This window comes from Caloenas nicobarica, chromosome 7 (assembly GCF_036013445.1).
Source record: "Caloenas nicobarica isolate bCalNic1 chromosome 7, bCalNic1.hap1, whole genome shotgun sequence".
NCBI classification, from domain to species: Eukaryota; Metazoa; Chordata; class Aves; order Columbiformes; family Columbidae; genus Caloenas; species Caloenas nicobarica.
This window is the reverse complement of record NC_088251.1, coordinates 14,745,151-14,771,476: the sequence shown is the minus strand read 5'-3', so window position 1 is coordinate 14,771,476 and position 26,326 is coordinate 14,745,151. Positions and strand designations below refer to the sequence as shown.

Genomic DNA, 26,326 nt, shown 5'->3' with positions numbered 1-26,326 from the left:
TTTTAGATGGAAGAATGAGAGGGACAGCAAGGGAAGGCAGAGCAGGACAGGGCAGGGCAGGCAGCCTGGGTGCCCCCGGGGCTCATTGGAGGCGCCTGAGCGGCCGGAGGAGGAGTCCGGGGGCCACCCCCCTCGCCGGGGGGGCGGGGGGCAGAGGCAGGCGGGCACCTCCGGGCTGTCCAGCCTGCCGAGAGGCCACGGCCAGGCCTGAGGACAGCGGGACCACCGATGCGATGCTCTGCCACCGTGGAGAGCCCTCACATGTTCCCTCCAAAGAGAGGTGGCCCCAGGGTCTGTAAGCAGGGCAGCATCCCTGCATCACCCCCGAGTCTGGGGGCAAAGGGGCAACCCCACATCACCCAACACCCCCCAGCCTCTTTCCCACCCTGTCAGACTCGTGGGGCAGATGTGCCCCGTCTGCTGTGACTTGGGTCATAAGGCTGGTACACACACGGCCACCGCCCAGGGCAGCTGCCTTCCTTGGGCACGGAGGGACGCAGCCCCCAGCCCCAGAGAGGAGAGACTTGGCCCATGGCAGCTCAGAGGAATCTAATTTTGCTGCGGCCAGGAGTTGCCTCCCCTGCTGCTAATGAAGTGCTTTTAATTAGCAGCCTAATAGCAAGCTCTTAATTTGCTGAACAGCCAGTTGAAAGGATGGGGACCCCACTAAGCCACGGCTGGCAACAGCTCCAAGGGCTTAAAAGGGACAGGCCCTGGCTGGCTGGCCCCACCTCGGGAGGGGTCCCACGGGGACAGGGGCAGAGGAGCAGGGCTGGGAAAGCCCTGCGGGCATGGGCATCTCTGGCCTAGCTGTGCCCAACCCCAACCAGGCTGTCTTGGATGATGGAGGGCCTGGGTGCCTTATCCTCCCACAAAGGATGCTCCAGCTCCTGTCTCCTCCCTCCACAGGAGCCTCCGTCTCTCCTGGAAAGCACTGTGGCCTCGCGCCCAGCCAGGAGCCCTTCCCAGCCTGACAACATTCAGCTTTTGCCAGGGCAGGCACCCACTCAAGAGCTCCTATGTCTTGCTTAGACTCAGTTTCTCCATGTCTCAATTTGGGCATCAACTTTACCTTTGTGCAGGTGGGCTGTGCAGGTGCAGAGGCCTTGGTGACAAGGCCATGGTGGGGACAGACCTGCAGGGAGCCACAGTCCTCCAGGATATGGTCCCATTCCGTTTCCAGAGCAGCAGGAGGAGGATCCATTTATCAGATGTACCAGTGGGTGAGATGACCTGGCAGGAGGAAGACATGCAGCCTGCGGGTACCAACCATGCCAAAAGTTCTTTCAGTGCTGCAGGCAGCCCAAAACACCCCCTGGACTCACCTCAAGCCCTGTACTAAGACACGGTAAAGCAGCATACCCCAGACAGGACAACAAGCCAGGCCACGCTGTCACACAGCCATGCTCCCACACTGGTCATCCAGGTACATGGCTTGTCTCTGGGACCAGCATTTGGAAGGTTAAACGTGCCCAGTCCAGTGGTCTCTGGCACAGAAGAAGAAAAAGCAGGAGCCATAGCCCATCCATCCTGAGCCATCCCAGCATAGCCACCTAAAACTCCTCCTTGGAGCTTCCCAGCCCCTCTGCACTGAAGCCCTGACAGGTCCCCAAGCCCAGTGCTTGGTCCCGCAGCCACCGTCGCCCTCCGGCCACACAGCCTGATGCTGAGGACCGGACAGGAACATCCTCAGGACACCATCCTCAAGACACTGCTCCAAGCTATGGGGTTGGTCACTGCCTTGATTTAGGGGGTAAATCTGGGTTACTGGCACTGGTTCCCAGCAGCATCCGGGATGCCGAGAGTGGAAGTTTAGCAGCACATGTAAAGGTGAGAAATATGTGCTGAGGGAGGAAGGAGGAAAGCCTGGGGTGCCAATTAAGGGCCACCAGGGAGCTGGGACAATTGGAGACACTCCTGTGACCTGACCCAGTGACTGTGGCACATGGTAAGACAGAGACGAGTGCTGGTGAGAAACACCTACTGCTCTGTGCTGTGAGGGAGCTCATCTCCACAATTTACAGGAGTCCCCATTCCTCCTCTGTTTCCGTGCAAGGACTCCCTGGATAAAACATCCTCCATGGCTGGGAAAGCAGCTGTGAGCCCACAAACCACGCTCTTCCCCTTCCACTGTCGCTCCTGGGACCTCCTGTCCCACTCTTGCCGCTACCCCTGTCCTCAGGTGCAGGACTGGGGCTGTCCCCATCTCAGTGCTCCACACCGTGGGGTGCTCACATACCTTCTCTCCTCGAGGCATCGCACATGCAGTGCCTAGGACATGCAAAGAAAGCCAGGACCGGGAGAGGCAGAGCAGCAAGAAGAGCTCACATCCTACACAGAGTGATGGCATTTGCAAAGGCCAGGAGGACAGAGATGCTGTTGGGAGCCCCGTGCTCCCCTGAGGGCTTTCCCCGAGCTGATGGTGCTGTGTGGGTCCCAGCAGAGCCCAGCTGCCCATGGTGTGGGCAGAGCCAGGATCCAGCCCGCCCCAAGGAGATGTGTGGAGGGGAAGGACAGAGCCAGCCCTGCTGCAATGGGAAAGCCCCTTGTGCCCCCTGCCTCCCTGCCCAGCTCCCCCAGGACCAGGCACTGGCCAGCCACGTGGGACCCCACACCGAAGACACAGAACACCCACAGAAAAATGGTATGAGGATTTCTGCAGGACTGGGGAGTACGACAGTGGGGAAGATGCACTGTGAGAATCTGTCCCTTTGTCCAAGATGAGATGGAAATCCCTCGGAGAGGACATGGTCTTCAGTGATGCCTCTTGGTGTTTGCCCAGCACTAGTCCAAACTAGAACAAAGCCCACAAGGAATCAAAAAGAGGTTCAGATAAATGTAGGTGGAAAGATGCATTGCTTAGCAGCCACCAACCCCTTTCCCTGCGCTGGAGGAAAGGAGCTCGGCAGCGCAGACACAGCAGGCAGAGCTGCTCGGACATCTCTGCAGCTCGAAAGGTCAGAGCAGTTTGCTGGTGCTGCCCTTTTGGAGTTGACACACCAGAAACAGAGATGGTCGGGCAGCTTCCCTGTCTGCCTCCTCAGAGGAGAAGCATTCCTTGATCTGCCTTTGTAAATGCCAGTAGGGTGCTTTGGGCACGGAACAGGGAGCTTCGGACACATCAGGGCTCAAGCTTCTGCAAACCACAGTGGCTCCCAGAGGAAATTCAGCTGTGTCCCTAGTGAAAGCACTGCTCAGGCTGCTGTCTCTGCCTTGTTGCACTGGAAAGTCCATCCAACTGTTCTCCAGCTGTGGGAAGGCTATTTACCTGTACAGGTGAGGCCTTTCCTGGTCATATACCTTATCCAACTGTAGTGGTCCCCAGCAGATCAATCCCACAGCTCAGCAATCTCTCTCTGGTTTGGAGATTTCTAGCTGTTCCTACCAGCCAAGTGCATGTCAGCAAAGCCCTTAGGAGACGAGCTAAGGATGGGAAGATAACACTGGTGAGAAACAAAGAGTATCCCTTGGGCATACAACAGATGTGCATTCAAGCTCTCTTAGGGCAAAGCCGAGTGTCTGGTACTCACACACACACTGCCTGGATGGAGCTTGCTAGAAGGGCCTCATGTCCCTGTCCATCAGATGTCGTCAGCTGTTCTCACCAAGGAAGGATCAGCCAGCCAGAGGGACAGGACGAGACCTCGGATGGCTGCAGCCCCTTAGGGGGTTACGTTACATTTACCCAGGATAGTTAGCACAAGCAGGATCTTATTTTCCGCTGCTAGTTTTCTCCTCTAGCAGCTCAGGTGCTTTCCTCCTGGGACAGTGTCCTGGGCAGGGTGTGTGTTGGCTGTGAAGCAACTTGAGCGCTTGGAAACCAGGAATCTTCTGCAGGCACTGCTATACAGACAGAGCACCTGGCTCTCAAGCCCAAGAGTGGCATATTATTCCCACCAAATGCTGAATTACTTCCACACCCTTCTGGGCACTGACAGGTCCCACATAGCATGGGGAAAGCTCTACTGCACACAGCCTTGGAAAAAACAGGGCCAGGACATTGCCAGAGCTGGGGCCAGCCCAAACCCAGGGCTGCCAGGACAGCTCACCCACAAAAATTGATGGCAACACTAGAGCATGTGTCTCCACTCAGGGCTTTTGTTTTCCCAGTCGCACTCTGCTGAGAGGTCACCATCCTAACCCGCTTCAAACTGACAGAGCACCACCCAACCCTGAATTCACCCTAAACTTGTTTTGTAAGAATACAGTAATTCTAGCCTAGCAGGTCTAAACTGGCCTATTTCCCCTTTCCAAAACCTAGCTTACTATACTCTTGAAAGTGTGTATATAAAAAAAAAAAAGCCCCAGCAGAAGACTTCATTTTAAAGCTCTAGGTTGATCAAATGCGGTTAATTTGAAGCTATGGCAAACATTACTTTCCTCCTTCATTTGAAGTGGAAATAAGGCACACATTTTTAAACAGAAAGGGTAATTAACCACTGAATCTATTTAGATAAGCTGTCTGGTGTTCATTCTTCTCCAGTGTAAGTTTATAACTGAGATTGCTTTTCTTTCTCAAGTACTCTCTTTAGTACTCAAGTTTTCGGATGCGATGCCAGAATTCCTGGGAGAAGTCTTCCAGCCCACACCCTTCAGCACAGCACTGTCCCAGTCCTAGAAATCTGCAATAAATACTCTGATCTTCACCTTTAAGCATCAAGAAGGACTAGCTAAGGATGGCTAGAAATAACCCACAAGGAGATCCAGTTTCTCATAGCACTGGGTAGTATTTGTGTTGTTTGGGTACATGCAGAGACCTGGGACTGTGAAAGGTACTGGGTCTCATTTGGGTGTACTGGCAGCCACGGGCTAAGTCGAGCTGCACCCTGTGTTACAGACTGATCCAAAACGACGGATGAAGCCTGTCACTGCAATCCCTTCTCCAAATCTATTATCGGATGGGAGAAAAGAGCAGGGAAGGAACAGAAAAGGTTAAAGCGGTGTAAAAAAACCCCAGACAAATAAATAAATAAATAATATATACACACGCACATAAAAAGCCCCAACCCTTGCCAAACAAAGCACGGGGCTGCTGGGAACCCTGTCACAAGGAGAGATGGGGATTGGAAGTGACGGGAATCCTGCTCCCAGCGCTTCAGAAAAGCAGGAGCCTTCGCAATCTCCAGTCCCCCGCTGGCTCCCAAGAATGGAGCCAGCAGGGAGAGAGGCGGCGGGAGCGCAGGGTTTGTTTGTTTTCTGACCACCCCAGGAGTCAGGATCTTAAAACTGCGGTGGCGTTTGTTTTAAAAGGGGCTGTTAAGTAAAACGGAAAGATCCAAGGCTGCTATCTGAGGAGCGCTTTTAAGAGAAAGGTATTCTGAGGGCAAGGGTGCTTGCGTTAAAATTCGGGCGAGGCATAAGCGTGACAGCATCCCCAGCCATGGAGCAGCGTGGCAGTGCTGTGATATGTCAATTACTCACTCATTATTGAACAGTAGGATTCTGATTAGCTTATAAAACAAATTTGTGCTTCTCCTACCAGGATCTTGCAACAGTACCCAGAAAAACAGTTTTTATAGCTTCCCCCCCTCACTTTTTTAATGGGCAGGATGGCTCCAGTTCTTCTCTATCAGTCACATCCATTCTCCGGCTTACAGGGCAGACTCATTTGCCCCAGCCAGAGGCCATCAGCTATGACGGGAGAATTTGTTAATTAAAAAGTATGCTGTGGTTTTAGAAATAAGTGGTTTTTTCCGACTGCCAGAGTGGTCCTTTTATGCTGCACTCATCAACGAGCAGCAGCTCTAAGGTGGGTCTGACTACCGCAGACTCCGTGTGACGTGAAGCAGCATCTACCCCGGCCTTGGGGCAGAGCCGAACACCTTACAGCCGCAGCGCTTCCAGGTGCCCGTGCTGCACATGTCCTGTACAGTACATGTGTAGCAGAAGTGTGACTCACGTGCGTGGCGCTCGAGGAAGATATAGGATTGATATTTTGACAGTGTCCTTCACCCCAAAAGGAAAACAGGAGAGCTTCACAGCTTAATCTTTATGTTTGTATTTAAGTTATTTTCTGAACAGATAAAAAACCAAAACAAAACACACTGTTACCATGATCCTAGCTCAAGTGAACATTAGTACATTAACTACACACCACCGTAACGTAATCACAAAATTCAAATCACTCATTACTTAAGAATCCAGATAACAAATATAGCAGAGTAACAAACAGAAAACTCTGGAGAAACCATGTTCTTTCTCAACTTTCCCACTTCCACATCCACCTCAGCCTGAGCAGGCAGGAACAATGCAGCACGGGCTGGCCTGGCTGGCATGCACCTCTCCTAAATGGAGTGATGTAAAATGACTGGGAGAAACTGGATCTGTTACACTTTGCTGAGGTCCACATTGTTTTTCTGCCATGCTAAAACTGTGGCGAGGCTGAGCCCTGCAACGCCTCGCATGATAAAGTAGCTGACAGCAAAGTTTTACGCTCAAAAGCAGCTCCAGATTTTCACACTGAATTGCCCAAAAATTCTCACAGCTAGTTCTCCTTGTAAAAGCCACTCAAACAGCCTGGACAGGCTGGCCTGCCTTCCTCCTGCACGTGGAGCTTTGCTCAGACATAAACCAGCACTCGAGTGCTTGCAGATTAAAACACTTTCCCTGTAAATGCAACAAATCGTTATTCATCATACAGGTACGAGCAGAGCCGCTCTGTGCTGAAGATTGGTATTTCATGACTATTTTCTGGCCACAGGTGCACTTGGTTCCTGCTTGAGCAGAAATCAGGATATCTTTAAGGGTGACAGGCTATTAAAAAAGGGACCTATTTAGGAGCTGGCTACAATATCTAAAGGGCTTGTTGTACATCCATGTACATCAGCGCTCCTCTGATTTTGAGAGTATCAGCTTAACGTCACTAAGGATTAACCAGTGCTGCCAACTCCCATGAGATATCCACTGGACGACAAACATGGGAGCCCAGCTGTCTTTGGGAACAAGCACAGAGTCATGGGAAGACTATTCTGACATGACAAAGGACAATTTATTCTGGCAGTGTGCCAAGGCTCACCCTGGGAGAGATGTTTTGGGAATTTACCAGTCGAAGGCTACACCTCATTTAAAAACAAAACAAAAAACCCAACAAAACAAGGGGGTGAGGGGGAAAGGAGGGGAAGCCAAATGCACAGCCTCAGCAGGCAGCAGCTCCTCTCAACCCACTGCTGGAGTTCTAGAGAAGGAACGCACCTGAGGGACCTGTTGCTTCCGTACATGTCTGAATTAAAAGTGGGGACAGAAAGACTGCGGACCCCTTATGCTAATCAATCCATGAGGGATTTTCTAGCAAGAGGATGGAGGGATTTCATATGGAGACCTCCTTTGGGGACAGCTGGGTCACTTGCTGTTCCCCTCTCCTTCTGGGAAGCTGCTTATTGCTTTGGGGGGAACAGTAGGCAAGGCTCAGCATGTCAGATGCATCATGCATGCCACTTGGAGACCCTGGCAAAGTTCATTCTCTTGGCAAGCATAGTTTAGACCATCCCTTTCTCCTTATGCCCTCAGTGCAACCTAAAATGGGCATCAGCTGACAAGTTCAACACTAGGAGGCCTTAATTACCTCCTGATGACTTGTGATGTTCTCATAGAAAACCCCTGTTTTTCTGAGTCAACTACACAAGCCAAGAGATCTATTTTCAGCATTGTCCCCACTTCTGTAGAGATCCATTTCCACCCCTGTACCTCCTCCTAGTTTTCAACCGCTTGGGTTGTCTCCTCCTGTTCCTCCCACAGTTAAGAGCAAGCCTGCAGTAGGAAGGCTGGCTGCTCCTTCTTGTCTGCTTCTCTAGCTAGGAAGAGCTGCTAGTGTTTGTGATTTATCAATCACAAATGTTCCCCCGCCGCCAAGCACCCACAAAAAAGGCAGATCTAAAATGGTGTTACAGTAAGGTAACAATGTTAGGCAAAGAGCCCAACTTGGAGATGTGCTTCCCATCAGAGTCGGGATGCCAAAAAACTCAGAACCAAGCCTGGAGCTCTGCTCAGACTGAGAAAGGAACATGTGGCAGAAAACACATACCTGGGAGTGAAGAAATGCACATGATATTCTCCAGCTTTTTCAGTGTTCAAAAAAAACCAAAATAAAAAGAAAAAGGATCCTTTGGAGCAGGAGCAGGTGGCGGGTAGGTAGAGTATGGTGGTCCAAGTCAGCTTCCAGTTTAGAAACAAGTGTAAAGCATTTCAATGTTTCCGATGATCGCAGACTTCTCAACTTGTCATCTGAATCCTTCCGTTCCAACAGCAGATGTGTCTGTCCCTGAACATAACAGGGAGCAGAGGGAGCTGCTCCAGAGGACACAGCCGCAGAAGTTTTCTCGCTGCAAATTCCTTCATGCCATTTTCTATTGCGTATTTTAAAGCAAGCTGTATTCCTCTGAGGATGAGAAATATTTGCAGCGAAACTGTGCCCTATTGCAAAGGAGTCACAAGCAGGAGATGGTGTGGCCGTAATGGATTGTCCTGCTCTGAATGTCCCACACCTCCAGTACCTTCCCCTCCAGTAGTCCAAGGAGGAAGGCCAGTGTGAGCTTCCTACTCGTGGGAGGAGTGCTGATCCCTGCGCAGCAGAGGTATTTAATTTCATTTCAAAGTGATGTGCAACACTTAAAGCCCACAGACACTTCCAGCCCCTTTTTATCTCCTTTCAGCAGGCACATTCTAATTCTTTGCATTATAAACTCTGCAGTTACTCCAACCTGGCTGAGGGATTATCCATCCAGTTCATGCTGAAACCTCTCTCTCACATGCACTCTTGCACACTCACACACACATACATCCTAAAGGGGCGGGGAAGTTTGAAAAAGCCACCTTTTCTGACATTGGGAGACCTACTTACCAGATTACTCCTCCCTGGGTGTGCAATAAACACCACCAAATGTCAGGCTGTGGCAGTTTCAAGTTCAAGTTAGATCAGTTAACTTCAGTTTCCATCTTAGTTATCAGGAAATTTGTACAACTCAGGGAGTGGGATAGGAATCCTCACCCTTCTACGGTTCTGTATGAAGTACCCAGCCACAGTCCCTTCTTGAGGGTAAGACACTCTTCTTACCGTGTGCTGAAAACTGATTTCAGCTGTTGCTCACAAACTGTACCTTAAACAGCTCTATACAGCACAGTTCAAACTATGGTACCACTTGAAGACCCAACAGTGCTTCGAAGTTACAGATCAGCAGCACAGAGCAGCAAGGCTATGACAACCAAGGACAATCTGCAATGGTCTTGTCTCTGTGTTCGGCCAGCCAGTCTTCTGGTTCTCCCAGATTTTCTCAACTAGCAAAATAAAATGCATCTTTGTAGATGTTGGCCACAAAGATGCTATTAAAATATCAGGAAGTTCTGCAGCCTTCAGAGGCTGGAGTAACAGATCATAGTTTTTGACAATAACCTAAATGTAAAAGACAGGAGATGACCAAACTGAGGAAAATAACTATTAAATCTGCAGCCAAGGTTATACAAAGCCCTGCTGATGTGCAGTCATGCTGCAGACCTTGTAATAACTGAACTTAGAGGAACGGTGTTCAAATAACATCAAGAATAAGACTTAGAACTTCAACTCAGCAAAGTCTGTGATGTAAACTTTGATTCTCTCTGCTCCCTTGCCACCTTGGCTTGGGGACTGCAGTATGTCTGATATGTAGAGCTGCCTGAAATCTGAAATCCAGAACAGCCTTCTTAGACCTAGAATTAGTGCCAAAATTAGTTGTGGATGAACTTATCATTGTAACTCAGAACTTTCATGACTCTGCAGAGATAAGCCACACTGTCAGTACTACCTGAACAGAGCCAAGCTGTTAACTTGTTTAACTCTCTCACAGTAATAGTTCAAACAGAAAACAGGAGTGTCACCACACGCTCCGAGATGCTCTTCAGAAATGATGTAGTCTCTAGGCTCAATGGAAATACAGGGAGCTGAGTGCCCAACACTGCTGCCCACATGCTTCAAGAACTGTACCAGGTACTCCCCAAGCACCAGCTTTCCCTTCCTCCGTAACTCCATCGCCTTCTTGTATGTCTTAGCTGTCACCAACATGATTTAAGCCCTCTGGACTGCTCTTTGGAGACTCTTGGCCCAGCTCCTTGCAAAACGTCATTGGTGGAAAAAGAGCATCCCAAGCAATTAGAATCAATTCAACTACTTCCTCAGCAAAGTGAAGTTGATGAGAACAGCTTAAAAAAATTTCCCATCTGCCAGGTTCCAGTTTAGAGGGTGTAACAAAGCCCGTTTAAAACTCCTCCAGCCCAGAGACAAAGGGCCTCAATTTCCTACTGTGGGACTGGTGAACTCCCCGCTAAGGCAATGGGGGTTATTCAAGAGCTACAGTGGAAGACTTGGGCCCAAAGCTGGAATGGCGAAGGACTGATTTGCATAATCTTTCCTGATCTAAATGCAGGTCTGCTGCAATTCCTTCCAGCTCTGTAAAAAGAGCTGTTTTCTCCTAGGCCTGTCTAGTTCAGAGACAAGCAGAATTGCTTCTCATGTCTCTTCTCCTTAGGGCTACTTTTATCTCCTCAACAATGTCAATTTGCAAAAGCCTCAGCTAGAAAGCAAAGCACCAGCTCAGCTATCAGTGAAGGGACTAATCAGCTTGTGTCCCTAAACTGCAATGCAGCATGCACATAGGTTAGAGCAGCACACTAAAGGCTTCCCCTCCAAAGGCTCTCTTGCAAGGCCAGCCCCAGAAATGCTGCAGAACCAGCCTGGGGCCACTGCTGACTGTGCCGCCTGTACTCATGGCCATACTCACTTTATTCATCTGCCATCACCAGGGGACTGTGCCCTGCTGCTCTTCATGTGAGCAAAATCTTACCATCATTAGTGTCTCCACCCAAGGGTGACTCAATCTTGAGAGCTCCACAAGGTTTTTGGCAGCTCCCTCCTTCCAGCACCCAGCTACAGCGTGTCTGAGGGGAGAAGGAATGGAAAGAAAAGAGCAACGTCCAGCTTTTTTCCTTACTCCAGCCTCAAAATTCCTTCAATTTACAGAATGATTCGTAAGCCATCAGCAACACACTGTCTTCAGGGAGAACAGCAGGAGGACGATGGTACAGACAAACCCTTTGCTAGTGAAATACTGCCCTGGGCCAACGTTTCACCTGGGATGGGGGTGGACAGGATCTCAGCCCCAGTCCATCATGCTCAGGACTTTGGCAGAAGAGAGTTTAACTTTTCATTGACTAGCGTTCTCCAGCCAAGCAGATGTTAAGGGATACTACAATACACATCCAGCTTCCAAAGGGTTAGCAGAGCAGGCAGGAGAGGAAAGAGATGGATTTGGCTCATAACAGTTAAATTTCAAGGGTCTTCTCTTCACAAAAAATAGGTCTGCCGTTGGAACAGCCAAAAGCCGCAGGGAAGTTGGCAGGGGGGCTGGTCTGGCTGTTGTAAGTGTTTCCGTTGCTCTTCAGAGCTGAATGCTTTTTCAAAGGCCTAGCAATGGATATTGATTTCAGTCTGAGAGTAGCAGCCTCCTTCCCACCCACCCTCCCACCCACCCTGGAGTGACTTCTCTCAGCAGGATGCACTGTGGCTATAAGTCTTCTGCTTAACAGCAAAGCAATACATTCTGGCAACATCTTAAATATATTCATAGAACATCTGTGACTGGGTTTGGAAGGGAACCAAAGAGGGTAAAGGGAAGAGAAGTGAACAGGAAGAGGGAGATGAGGGAGGAAAGGGATAGGAAGGTTTAAAAATGTTAACTGTTCTTGAAAGATAAAAGTCATCTTCTGATATAGCAGCACTTTAGCAGTCAGCCACGCTGAGTAGACCCTGTCCGAGATCAACCGCATGCCAACTTTGTTCCAGAAAAAGTCTGAGAGCCTCTCTCTTCAGCAAGTATTGGTTATGTGGATAGTTCTTTTGTCCTGGCATTGGCAGATAATTTAAATACTGCAGCTTAAATGAATCCTGGGAACAAAAAACAGAACAAACCAAACAAACCCCATTCATACCACACCTTTTAATGGTTTAAAAGAACATCTGATTGACCAGAATGTTTGAGGAAATGGCTGATCTGACAGCTCTGGAGCATCACTGTATATTTACCAGTCAAACAGGACACAAGATGTGCACTATGACAGAGCATTTTCATGGGCAAAATGTCACTGTGGATGCTCCCCTGCACAAGTGTGCCAGCTCTTCTGCCATTTTTCTCAAGCTGCTAACAGTAATGGTGCATGTACCCACCAAAGTGGGCAATCATGATATTCCACTTTACAACCTGACCCAAATATACAAAACACTACGTCTTCCCCACATTGTGCTGGCCAAAACAAAAGGGCAAGGTGATGAGCAAACCAGTCTGGCTTTGACATGAAAAATGTAACACCCATGCTGTGCTAGAGAGAACAAGGGCCCTATCAGCAAGTGATTTTGCACATTGATGCATCTCGATTTAATTTGCCTGGGCTTATGCCTCAGTGTCTCCTCCCCTAGCCAAACTGTCCTCTTGAATCAGCTTGCTGCAGAGTGAGAAGAATGGTCACCACTTCAGAGGGAGGGAATAAAGCTGACGCTTCTTGGCAAAGCCCTCCTGCCTGGTGACAACTGCCCAGGGTCAGGCCATCTGCATCCCCTTGTTAGGCAGCAGCTGCTCTGCTCGCTCTGCAGAAACCCTTCTTCCTTCTGGACAGCAGTGATAGCTGATTTAATTATTGATGGAGATGGACAGAGGAGGAGGAGTTCTTCAGGGGAACTTACAGGCGTGACATGCCACAAAGCCTAAAATAAAGTCCCTATTCTCAGTTATCAAACCCATTCCTGTCCTTTTACAGGACACTGTAATTACTGTCCAACCAAGATGAGAAATACTGATAGACCCAGCTTGTTAACCAAGCAGCATGCTTGCCTCTGAGCCTCATTTTTTTTTTTTTACCTGTGCGAGTGTGAGGTACAGTGTAGTGTTATTTATCTTGAGATGTAGGTGTATGTTCTGGACGGGGAACGAGTGGATTCTGCTTGGGCAGCTGGGTCATTCAGAAAATCCCAGATGAGGATGGTGTCATCATGTGAGCTGCTGACAATCTGGAACTCGTCAAACTGAAGTCGAAAGACTCTTCCCGAATGCTCCTAAATGCAAGTGGGAGACACAGCACATTACTTCAGAAACCTGCTAGCATCTGGGATGGAGCACGGAATATGAACTTGGGCTTGGATTCTAGCTTTACATTAATTTCTCAGTAAACCCCACATGACACATCACGTAATGTAAACTAAGCCCTCTTTCAGTGAAAGGAGTTTGCCGTATCTGAGTTCTTGGTTCACAGGAAGTTTCTATTACAGCCATCCCTTTACTTCTCCATTCCCCACACACCAACTATGCAGAACAATCCAAGCTCCCTCCACAACACAATTCGGCCTGACAGGAGCACAGCATTTCCCAAAATCACAACATTCCCAGATGCAGTAGGTTACAGGGGGAGAGATGAGAAGTTTGCATTCAAGACCTGGCACCATTGCCATTGCTGAAGAGGAAAGAGCTTAATACTGGAGAACACCAAGAAGCCTGTCGTAAAGTCCAGTGACACAGTAATAATTCCTCTTAAGAAGCTCTAAAAATATGAAGTAGAAAGCACATTCTTTACAGTCACTTTGCATTCTGCTCTGAGGTTGAGTGGAAATGGCATGACAATTTGGCAAGAGTTCAGACTGTAATTAAGAGGAGGTAATCGCAAGATCCTGGATAGCACAAAGCAAATCCACATGCTTTCCTTTTGTGTGCCTATTTTGTCTTGATGCTTACACTGCAGCAAGAGTGAGCAGCGGCCTCCTCCTTGGTCAGAAGGGAACAGAAACCATCCGAGTAGAGCGGGCCCTATCTGTTCTATTAATACATATTCCTCTTTAGTGCTCATATGTTGTAAGAGGCTTAAGGTCAGGGAAAAAAGAGCACGCTTTAAAATATTTTAGTACTGAAAATACAGGTTTCTCAAATATTTAGACAAAAGAGAATTGTTAGCTACTAAATAGGAAGCCTCTGTCTTTGGGCACAGGACTATAAAAATATAGCTTGGTTAGAAAAGCACAACAGCTGCTTTAAACTGAAACTCTGCATTTTAAAATTAAAATTAACTGAAAATACACACACACAAGTAAGATTCTATTTTTAAGATAAATTTTTAAAAAGTTTCAGTCTTTGGAACCTTTCTGACCTTCTAACCGTAAGTCAAATTTGTCTTGAAAATACCTTACGGGTTTCTGTCTTCCCACCTATCCCGAAGAGAAATGTTCTTCCAGAGTCTGTGATGTAGCAGTGAAGAAGTTCTTGCTAAAAATATCACTACAGCAGTCAGATCCACTGAGGAACTGCTCATAGAGACACCAAGAGAGAGGTACTTCCAAAAACAGTTTCCAAAACCCCCTTTTTTCTCCCAGTCACTACAGGCTAAGTAAGGCTGCCCTAGAAGTTCCACACAGCACCTGCCCTTTGCTGTTGCAGCGGCAATAAGCAGAATGTGCACCCTCAGCTGAGGCCACAAGGACCTGGACTCTTAAGCTCACACGGAAAACCGAACTGTGTGCTTATTCTGTGCCTGGAAAGCTTCTGTCAAATTCATGTGGCTGCCATTCCAGCTAACGAAAGACAAAACTGGAAGGGACCTGGCATGCAGCGAACATTTGTTATCTGTGCACTTTCCTCCTACTGTTTGAAAATTGAACATGAGCAGCAGGAGACTCACGCTGTTCATTGTGCAGCCAGGTTTAATTTTGGAGTCCGAGGGAAGAGAAAAAAAACCCCAACAAACCATGGGTAAGCATGTATAAGGACGCCCTGTTGTCATAAACATGAAAAGTCCTAAAAGCACCACCACAGCAGCCTCCTCTGTTGTCCCCCCCTTTTGGCCCCCTCCATCACTATCAAACGGGGATTTATGAGTATCCATGTGTTGAGATTCCTACAGTGTTTCCTTCCCATCGCTTCTGATTTATAATATAATTAGCTGGGGCACTTTGGCTGTCCACTGCTGGAAAATGCAGAGGAAATCACACCAGTTAAATTAAGTCTACAGGTTACTAGGCACACATTTGTCTCAGGCTGGAGCAGGAACACTGCTAATACCACGCTGAAGCCTTAGACTCTCAGGATACATGCTCATGAGCACCGAGTTGTTCCATAGTTTGCAGCTGGGTGGCCAATGACAAAGGGTTTTTCTGGATTTCAGCCATGAAGCTATTTGCAGCTCTATTTGGCTAACAAAAAGGTTTTTCAACATAGCACCTGCAGGCATCCAAGGCTCTCACAGACTCTTACTCTGCAGCTTATGGTCCAAATACATGATTGGAAAAGAGCATGGCTTAATGATCTACTGCCTGTCAGCTGAGTCACCGTGACCCTCACAGCCTGCACTAAATGTGAAGTAAAATACTTTAGCGAAAGCTACGGCAACAGTAGCAATTCAGGTGGTGGACGCATGTGCAGAAGGTCAACTAGCAAAGCTCAGCTGGTGAAGGTAACCACACTTTTGGAGAATCAGCCTTGGTGTGACCTTGGTGTAGAGCAGAGACTGCAGTCACATGCCACAGCAAGAAAAAGTCTAACATACACCAAACCAAACACTTCTTAGATAAAAAATAAATAGATTTAGTACTTCTTTTTTCAATGAGAATTTGATACTGGATTGAAATCTTCCTTTATCCCCAGCAACAGTGAAAGTTTTTTAGGGTGAATGTGATGGAAGAATGCTTCTACGAACCACCCCCATGGCCTTGGCTGTACTGGCATTTTTCTCACAACCTTCCCACATTATTTTAAGTCCAGTGCAGAGCCACTGTTAAGCACAACTGTGAGTGTTATTAACACTCACACAATAGCATTTTAACCACACCATCATCGGACCTGCACTAAATACCAATGGATGGAATGAAAGTAGCAGTTGCTGCTTAAGGATGAGGCAATTTCACTGTCTGTTCCAGTCCCTATCTGTTTTTAACTTAAACACCCAAAAGCCAGGTAAAAGCAATCCGAAGGGTGCTTTTGTTCTTGTTCCTCAAATTCGGAATGTACTACTTTGCTTTAAGAAATTTCATGTCAAAATTTAAGAAAAGTTACTACTACAACCTTAGGTACACACAGGCTAAAGTAAACCCACAGGGACATGGGTTCCAAGAAGGACAAGTCTCAAAAATGGATTTAGTTATTAACTTCAAATCACAGAACAAAACTGTTAAAAAGTGAGTGAAAACTCACAGAATCACAGAACAGTTGGGATTGGAAGGGATCTCTGGAGATCATCTAGTCCTACCCACCTGCTAAAGCAGGTTGACCTGGAATTCACAGGAATGTGTCCAGGTGGGTTTGAATGTCTCCAGAGAAAGAGACTCCACAGCCTCTCTTGACAGCCTGTTCCAGTGCTCTGTCATCCTCAAAGTAAAGAGGTTTCTGCTCATATTCAGATGGAACCTCCTGTGTTTCAGTCTGTGCCCGTTGCCCCTCATTGTATTGCTGGGCACTGCTGAAAAGAGTCTGGTCCCATCCTCTTGACATCCACCCTTGAAGTCCACAGGTTATAACTTCCAATGCCTTATGGTTTGCAACATTAAGATAAAAGCTGAACACTCAAAAAAGCCAGACCTCTAGAAATTATTTCTAGATCCCACAGGCTGGGGCTAACATGACTTGAGTTTTCACGGCTGAAGATAGCCATGATCAAGCACACTTTTCTGTCCCCTCCACCACCCCTATCAAAAGCTCTTACCACAAGGGTTCGCAAGCAGAGGGTCCCTGCTGGAGCACGGGGGTCCAAAGCAGCCACAAGATCCCATACTTTAATTTTCCTAGTAGTGAAAAAAATAGACAAACATCGCAGTTTAGTCAAAGAGAAAAGACTGACTACTCACAGAAAAAAACCCTAACTGTTAGTATGGCTTAGCTAATACACCAGTTCAACTAAAATTACAGCAAGCTTTCTGCTCTTGAGACCTGTTCTTGCATTTCCTCTTTGTAAAGCTTATAGAGCTTAATGGGAGGAAAAAAATATACTGCCAACAAAGTAAAACACATAAAAAGCAGGTGGTAATAACTGACAGAAACATGTGGGAGTGCAGACACCTAAGTCTGTAATGGCAAATGGTCCAGAAGACATGGCAAAGATTGTTCTTACCAGTGGTTCACCTAGACGAGGTTTCAGGTTGAGTCAGTCAGATATTCTTACAAGCTAAAGAACTGGACCACACACATCAAATCACATTGACTTACTTCAAAAGAAGAAAAGAAGTTACACTTTATAGCATGGTCCTGATTTTCTGGCCATGAAAAGGTCCACTTGGTATGACAGAAAAATAATTTACTATTTGTAAGGAAGATACAGCAAAGTGGGATGTGAAAAACTGAGACAGACAGGAAGATGCAAGGAATCGACTGCACTGACAGCCTCACCCATCGTATGCCCCGCTGACTATCCTCTTATTATCAAAGCGTATGCATCTCACCAACTCTTCATGGCCTTCCAGTACTCGTAAACATGCCCCACACTCGATGTCCCACAGCCTGGAAGAGAGTACAAAGAAGCACTAATAATTTTTGAGTATTTGGTCATTACAACAAAACATTTGGTCCTTGCTTGCAGTTAATGGAAACCTGGAAATAAAGATTATGATGAAATAACAAAGAAGAAACAAACTACCTCCATCACTCCTTTTCCTGCTGTCAAGCAGATGCATGCTTTTCAACATGACCCTGTTACAGTATCACACAGGAAATGAGTCAGAGATCCAAAATTTTTAAGACCAGTTGTCTCTAGTATCCTCTGCTCTAGTAACACAGGATATCTCCCAGTTATCTTCACAGTGAGCCTCGTAACTTCATTTAATGAAGCTGATTTTTCATAAAAGCATCCTGCCTTGATTTTAAGACATTAAGAGAGGGAGACTTACCAGTCCCCTTGGCAGCTTGTTCCCAGGGTAAGATCACCTTCACAGGGCACATGCCCCTTTCTGTACCCCTACGTGCCTATTTCTGATTTGGAGACTGCTATCAGACAAATTTAGACATTGATACAGTGGTGAAAGGTATAAGAATTAACAAGTCCTTTTTACTTGTCATGAAGGTATGCTTACTCTACAATCTAGGCACCTTATGCATAAGCAAAAATTGGCACTCTGTTATCTGTAATGCATTTTCTTCTTGCTCTCAAATAATTCCTGTGGCTCTCTGCTGTGTCTAATAATCCAACATTTTTAAAAAGTTCTGGCATCAAAACCAGTACACAGTATCCCAGTAAGGGATTCAGCAATGCGTTATTCTCTCAGTTATAAGTGTCCCAGAGTTTTGGGCTTTGTGAAGGTTTTTTAGCAAGGAGAATAAATTAAAATAAATTAATTTTACACTTACACACTATCCTGAAAAATATTTAAGAAATGCTTGAAACAGTTATGAAGTAAGTCTATTTGCTTTCCGTACTTTTGTCAGCTCTTTGACATGACTCCCTATTACCATGGATAAAGAAAGACTGTTTACCTACAGGAACTGAAATTCTTTGACATATATTGTCTAGAGGTGTTCCACCTCCAGCTAAGACATGCTCTGCTCATACAAGAGTCTTTTAATACCAGTATCTTCTGTGGCTCCCTGACATACAGCTGAAAGACAGCAGTCACAAGTGTTTTTAAATGCTCAGTCATTTAGCATTCAGGCCGACATGAACTTCACAGCAGTGAGAAATATGGGTGGTTTGTGGAATTTCTCTGGTGACATATCTCGAAGCAGCACAGCTGCTGAGGGGTCAGGTCACTTTTTTTTGAGAGACAGACACAGAAAGAGATAAATTGTCCCTACATATTTTACTCCAGAGGTCCCCCAGGGAATAATCCAGACCCAGTGGATGTGCGCCCAAGGTTGGTGGATAATGATTGCAGCTGTCCTGCCATGGAAAAGCTGCTCTCAACTTTGGACAATAGAGGAGTGAACAGAACTCTTTCATCACCGCAGAACTGGGTAAGGATTTGTCTATGCACACGTTTGAGGCCAACGAGGAGCACAAGGTGATTCTTTGATGCGTGAAGTTAATCTGTGAAGATCTGAATAGTTTTCACATGAGTAGCAGCACACCAGGCAAGGTCAGAGCAAGCAACTCCATGGCAAAGGTCAGCCAAAGGCACTGTGGCTGGTCAGAGAGCATCAGGTCTCCCAAGGACTGTAAACAGGATGGACAATGCCAGAAATGAACTGGTGCAGAAAGGTTTGAAGAGCAATCTTGTGCCAGGAACTTTCATGCCATGTGTTTCCATTCCTTGCCATCAATCCTGAGATTGTCAGTAGCTCCAGGAGGCTGCATCACACCAATTCAGGCCTGTATTTTCAGGTCCCAGTTTGAGGTTTTACCTGAATCTGATTAGGAGAGATGATCGTGTCCCCAGCCATGTGGGGAATGAGCCTTCATGTACAAAAGGGATAACTGCTATGTAAGAGCAGAATCTCCTAGCAGAATTGGTGCTAAGGATACCTCCCAGATTTGATAACCTTCTCAAATTTCTACTTCTTTAAATAGTCAAAGGGCCAAATAGTAAGAGCGCTACTCTTAAGGCCTGAGAACAAACTAAAAAAAAAAAAAAAAAAAAAATCACTCCAAAGTGTACACAGTCAAAACCAATACCACTCTTCCTTGCTATAGCTTTGGCAAAACTTCTGGAAGTAGAGGGAGGTCTGCAATTATCTCAGCCTTCAATTCACCTGAAGTCCTGGCACAGCTAGAAGATGCACAGAAAGCAGGCGAGCCTGAATCCCCATCTCCTAGAGAGAATGCTGCTGTCTAAGCAGCCCAGTACTAGATCCCCGTATATGCACACACTGGAGGTAGGATACACACATGCAAATCAACCACTCATTTAAAAATGAACCCCAGGTGATGTAGTCTGATTCGATTTTCTTGCTCTAATTTATCTTCTTTTTTTTTTTTCCTTTCTATATCATGCTTGTCTGTGGCAATTATGAACTTTGGCCCTAGAGGCTAAGATACTGAAGTGATTGGATTTAACTCGATGGACCAGTTTCTACCAGATGGAAATCGGCACAATGATAGTGATGCCTATGTAGCTGTGTGCTTTTACACAGGTGAAATTTCTGGCCTAAAACAAAACCTAAATCATTTTTATACTGGAGACTCTCTACAGAAGAAGGATATTGATTTCTCAGCTTCACAGGTCCTTATGTTTGCAGTTGCAAAACTAGAAATCAGAGAGTCATCTTTTGGAAAAATGTTTCCCTGCAACTAAGAAACAACGAACTTCAAATTCTGTGTCAGGAGGCAGTCTCTACTAAAAGGCCAACATGCAACATCTGGCATTTCACAGTGGATTAAAATCAAACATATGAAGCAACAAGCCACCCCTGAAGATGATTTAGAAACCTGCCCGTTCTTTGTCACCCTTCCACTGACTTACGCCCTCTGCTAATGGCTGGGAGAAAACGATGTGACCAGGTAAGTCTTGTGCCTTGCCCACACAGCTGCCAAAGTTGACTTCCATTAAGATTCACTGCCAGCATTCCTGAAATTCTAGCACGATTTATCTGTCAACAAGGGATTTTGTCTAATGTAAGCATAAAAGTAACCGTATTTCTCTTCAGCGTTATCACTATCTTGACATGTATTTTTATTAGCATTGCAAGTCATATCTTAGATCCTTCCCTAACTGCTGTAATATTTAACTATTTCTTGCTCTAATTCTAAGCCCATATTTCACAGTACAATGGCAGAGGGTGTTGTTTTCTTCTGTTCGAAGTGCCCAAGTTTTCACCACTTGGTTCTACTCATACAAAGCTTGTAATACTTTTCCCCCGATTAAGACACAAAAGTTTCAGCTCTCTTGGTCATGCTCTCAGACAGTCCAACACAAAAGTCTGGCACAATGATCTGGCGATGTCAACCAAGGGACAACCGTTTTCCTACAGAATGCAAAGCAGGTAGAGGCTGTCTGTTGCAAGCAAAGTCCACAGGCAAACAGTGGCATGAATCATTCTCGCTGAGGAGAAATTACTACTGACAGGCAAAACGAAGGGTTTCTGCTTACCCTGTCCAGCTTTCAAGTTTTATCAGAAAGCAGACAATTAATTTAAAGCAATGACAAAAGGAAGGTTGGTCTTACTCTTGTTTGCATGACAGGGCCATTTCCCTATGTCATGTACATTACTATTCCAGCTTGCTCTGCAGCGGGACATCCCTCTGCCAGCAGCCACAGGAGGTAGGGAGAAATCCTGGCTCATGAGACCAGAAGGAGTTAAATCTCAGACTGCAACCAGGGAAGCTGGAGAAGTGCAAAAGGCAGCAAATTGAACTTCATGCTCTGAGCCAGCTGTTCCAAACTTAACCAGGTGCCAAGTACCACAAGAAGAGTTTGGCAAGAGCCCAGGAGGATTTCTGCAGAGGATTAAATGCCTCTTACTGCAAATCTGACCCCTTTAACTAGACACATAGGCCAATTAAAATATCACAAGAGGACATCACATAAAGTGGTACTTGCCAGCTTCTTCATACACCAGAATTGTCAGAGCAATGCAACTTGTTGATTAGCATGGGACTCTTGAGATATAGAGGATGAAAGATAACACAGCAAACCAGGCTTCTAATATCTCTTTCCAGTAGTTCCCAATGTTCTATAGAAGAAAACATATTTCAAAGACGACAAGAGTACAGAGCACTTCAGTTGCCTAACCTCTGCACATCCCAGGGAATCAGAGACAATGTACTTGCACAGAACTCTGCAATGGGGAGTGTCTCTCTCACCTGATAGTATTATCTGAAGAGCCGCTCACTACTAGCCTGTCTCTGTACTGCAGACATGCAATGCCTCGTTTGTGGCCATTTAAGGTGCGCACAAATTCGCAGGTACTAGTGTTCCATACCTGTGACAGGAAGGGGAGAGGGAATCACACAGAGACAAAATTATTAAGAAAAGACTAACAAAAACTGGTATTTGTATGAATATAAGTGCATCCAGAATGCTCTTAATTGAAGATGCTATCATTAAGACTGGGAAAATTACCCCTCTGATGACTTATGACTATAGTCTGCAACTGTTAGCAGCTTGAGTCACTGTACACAGAAGATTTTTGCCATACCATATGAGAATTAGCTTCCAAAATCAGGCTTTAGCACTCTTGGGCTATGATTTAGTCTACACAGGGTCTTGACTTTCCTCATTTTTAATGCTGCAAATTGAGATCATAGCAGTAACACGTAAGTGACTCCTATCCACTCACCTTCACTTTTGCCCCCATGCTGCCCTCTGACAACTGTTCAAATGACTGATGCTGAAACAGATTATGGAAGTGGTCAAGTTGAAAAAAACCCAGAAAATAAGTCCTTTTTCAACTGCATCTGTACCTGAATCTGATTTGCCATACAGCTCTGTAAACAAATTGTGCAAGCTCAACAGAGGAGGGATGAGTAGAAATAAGCATCAGGAGAACACTGCTTCTAAAGGAAGACCTGTGTAATAACTGCCAGGGACCATCTATCCTGTCTGGTCACTGTTCTTGGTTATTAAATACCCCAGTGCTGCAACTAAAAAGATCCTGAAACACCTCACCTTTATAGTTCTGTCACCGGATGCCGATACAATGTACTTGTCATCAAAGTCCACCACATTGACGGCTGCTCGATGCCCTACGAGCACCCTCCTCAGGGTGATGTCTGTTGGTGAAGCCATGTCCCACACAGCGATGGAGCGGTCTTTGGAACACGTCACCATCATGCCGTTATTGAAGCGGAGGTGCAGTACTGCTTCACAGTGGTGAATCAGGGTATTCAGCATCTCGCCTGCGTTTACGTCCCACACCCTGCAGTTTCGAATTTCAAATCAGAGAGAAGAGAGTTAAAAAAACTCCATACAGTGAATTTTCTGTAGAGTGAGAGAGGGATAGGGAAAGTAATTGACTCTCTAGCAATATTAGAGAAGCAAACACCACAAGTTATATCTACATCCATTAAAGAGTTCATTAAAAGATATATTATATAAACCTGTTGATTATGCATACATTGAGACAGTCCAGCAGCCAAAAACCCTGCAATGCAGTTAACACCACAAAATAACCCAGCCACAAAAACTGTTCTTTAATTAAGGGAATTTAGGGCTGAAGAAACACATGAGATCATGGCCTTAAAGACCGATGTTGCCTGGTTGTGTCAGCCTACTACACACTTCATTTCCAGTCCATGAGTACTTAATCATGACCTGTGGAGAAGGAAGTTCAATAACAGGTTTAATTTTTGACCTCTCTCACAGGATTATCAACTCAAAGGATAATTTAAACAGAAGCAGAAGACAAGATAATGCTTTTCAATCAAATATAAGTAATTGCCACAAGTTGCACCACGAATCGCATTTACCTTGCAGTGCATCTGGTACACAGCTACATTCCAGGAATGTGCTGAATACCCAAATTAAGACAGAGCATTTGTGTCAATTTAATGTTACTGGAACCAACTGTTTCAGCTGAAAGATAATTTAAGATGAAAGTTAGACAAAGGCTTCCTATAGAACTTCTAGGACTTGAAATGAAGATTTTAAGCCTTAAAAATGTTTCTTTTGGCCTATTCTGTTGGCAAACTTATTTTACCCTCCATAAAGAGATTTCTTTTGGCACTATCACACCTGTATCCCAAATACAATAATGTGAGAGCAGAAAATGGCTGCATCATCAGGGACATGAGCCATAGCAGAAGTTAAAACTTTCACCTGCCAATAAAGCAAGCAGTAACAAAAGGCGAGATGTGAGAAAAGCTTCTAATGTCTTATTTTCTAATTTATGGAGACTGAAGTGCATCAAAATCTGGACTATAAATGAGAAAGAAATGTACATTCCAATCACAAAATGCAAAGAAAAAAACCCCACGGACTAAAGACCTAAGCCATTAGCTTACAAGCAGTTTGCAGACAGGGTTGCCAAACTGAACAGGAGCTGGAGAACCACTGACTTCTTTGGACAAGTGCATCCCTGAGATCTCAGAAGCATTAAGAACCCATCTGTACTGTCTATTGGATGAAGCCCCTCTTCCTGAGGAGACCCAAGGATAAAAGTGATGCATCCTATATGCCCCTGGGGTCTGCACAAACATTTATAGATACAGTGGGAAACAAAGTATTTCTGGGCAAGCAGCCAGTGTGCAATTTGGCCTGCCTGGCCTGGTATGGAAGGTGATAGCACTTGTTACAGAAATCAGCCACTCCTTTTGCGATCTGTTTAGCACAGTGCAGCTCCCACACCATCTCCAGGCAGGTGATTTTGTCAAAATTCTGGATTACTACTAATGATAGGGCCCCAAAATCTAGCAGCACCAGAAGACTGCATGCATCACATGTAATGAACTAAATTTAATGGTAATGAGCTTAACAGTGGTAGTTTACATGCAAGGAGGGTGATAACCATGAGCAGCTTGCAGCAACATGAACACGTGCTCATAGCTTCAGAAAAGGCCACTGACACAGCTTTTTGTTGTCTGCAACTTCACTGCATGGACATTGTTTGTACTTTAACAAGAAAAGAATATATAACAACATGGAGAAGACAGACTTGCTCCTTCACATCCAAGTTCATATTGCAATTCACTAACTCCTATGTGCCTGTATTTACACTGTAGGTCTTAGACTCTCTGGGATCCTGCAATATGTCTTGTGGACTTCACATCTGCACAACATGCACCATGTGCTGACTTGAGGTATCCAGCCTTTTACTGGAGACTGGAAGGGAAGCAAGGTTAGAAAGATTGAATGAAAAGAAACATCATGCTGAAATTTAATTGAAACTCACAGGAGATCTAGTCATACATCTTTTGTTAAAATTAAGTCACAATGGATGACTAAATCTTCAGACTTGCTTTGAAAACTTCAGCCAACTTAAAAAGTTATTCTGAGGGAGAATTTAAAACATTCTCAGAGAGTGTCAAAACATGCAAAACCTTGGTGAAATGCCAGATGGCCTTCCTAAGTCATCTTGACCTTGACTGGCCTTTGCTTAGGTTCTCATTTCTCCTTGACAGCCATTTGCATGGACATCCGACAAACAAGGACAATACACTCCTGAACAAATACGCTGAACAACTTCATGGAACCGACTGAACAGCACACATTTAAAAAAAGATCACTTCAGTGGTTTGCAAGGCTAAGATCTCAGAAGTAAACAGAAAGCTCCAAATCACAAGCACACACCTGACTGTTGAGTCTGAAGATCCAGTAATGATCACCCGTTCATCGTACTGGAGGCACAGGACAGAACCCGTGTGTCCAGTGAGAATCCGCTTGCATTCCAATGTATTCTTGTCCCAGATCTACGACAGCAAACATTCAAAACCAGACAGCTCAATAAGGTTTTCATCTTTAAGCACTTACTGGTTTGACTGGTCTGTTTTCTACTATAACACATCATCCACAGTGCAGTTAAAACATCTTTAGTGGCATTTGTAGCATCTTCTACAGGCTCTTTGATGCAATACACTAACATCTTTGATATTACTGGCTTTACTATGAACATTGGTTTTACCCTTCTCATCAGGGTACAGGCCACAGTAATTACATAGCCTGTAATTACTGATGGACAAAGACTCTGCTAGTGAAGTCTTGTTTGTAAGAAAACAGTCTCTCTTTGCCAGATGAAAGGGGCATACATGCTGTGCAGGTGTGAGGTGGGGGAAGAAGGCTAGGTTACTCATGACAGATTGAGTAGCTGTCACTGAAATGACGACACTATTATTTATGGCATGCCACTGCATGCCATTAGTATAACATTTTTGAGCATTCTCACCTTAATAGTATTGTCTCGTAAGCCACTTACTATCTTCTGATCATCATACTGTAAACAATAAACCCCTTTGCTTGTCTCGCTTCGGCAGTGGATCCTCTGTAAACTGTGCCTTCCACACCGCCAGTTTGACTCTATTGTCTTGAGGAGAGACAGGAGACAAATGAGAAATAAAAATAAAGCATGGAACTCTCCCCTTTTTTTGTTTGTTTGAGAGGACAGCAGCTACTTTTCTTCATGTTTTTTCCTGCAGTCAGGCCCACACAATGACACAAGTGCTTTCTAGAAGCAGCAGCACATGTAATAAAACCAATTAAATGGACAAAAGCCTGGAAAATGTATCGTGGCTAAACTTGTCAGTGTCACCTAGAATGGTGGAGAAGTGACCTAAAAGCTTTTTTCTATCTCCAACCTTTAAGCCCCTGCGATTCAATGACTAAGCAACTGAAGAGAAAAATCTCAGCTAAGCTCTAGCCAAGTGCTTGGAGAAACTTGTCACAACAGTGCCTGAGCACCACTTTCGCCATTAGAAAACTACCAGAACACAGCATTTTGCTCACACCAGATACAAAGCAACCATGCTCAGTTGCCTCCTG

At 45.7% G+C, this 26,326-nt stretch overlaps 1 protein-coding gene across 5 annotated transcripts in view; it reads right to left on the bottom strand.

Annotated features, from left to right (window-relative positions):
- Positions 1-5,974: 5,974 nt before the first annotated feature.
- BTRC (beta-transducin repeat containing E3 ubiquitin protein ligase) overlaps positions 5,975-26,326 on the bottom strand; it is a 123,760-nt gene continuing 103,408 nt past the window's right edge. For all 5 annotated transcript variants that reach the window (XM_065638610.1, XM_065638612.1, XM_065638611.1 and 2 more), the window contains 8 exons: positions 25,734-25,871; positions 25,142-25,260; positions 22,523-22,772; positions 21,718-21,836; positions 17,376-17,486; positions 16,696-16,774; positions 12,876-13,069; positions 5,975-11,908 (listed from right to left, as the gene is read on the bottom strand). In XM_065638610.1, coding sequence (XP_065494682.1) covers positions 12,908-13,069; positions 16,696-16,774; positions 17,376-17,486; positions 21,718-21,836; positions 22,523-22,772; positions 25,142-25,260; positions 25,734-25,871 — 978 coding nt within the window. In that variant the 3' untranslated portion in view covers positions 5,975-11,908; positions 12,876-12,907. The remainder of the gene's footprint in view (positions 11,909-12,875; positions 13,070-16,695; positions 16,775-17,375; positions 17,487-21,717; positions 21,837-22,522; positions 22,773-25,141; positions 25,261-25,733; positions 25,872-26,326) is intronic.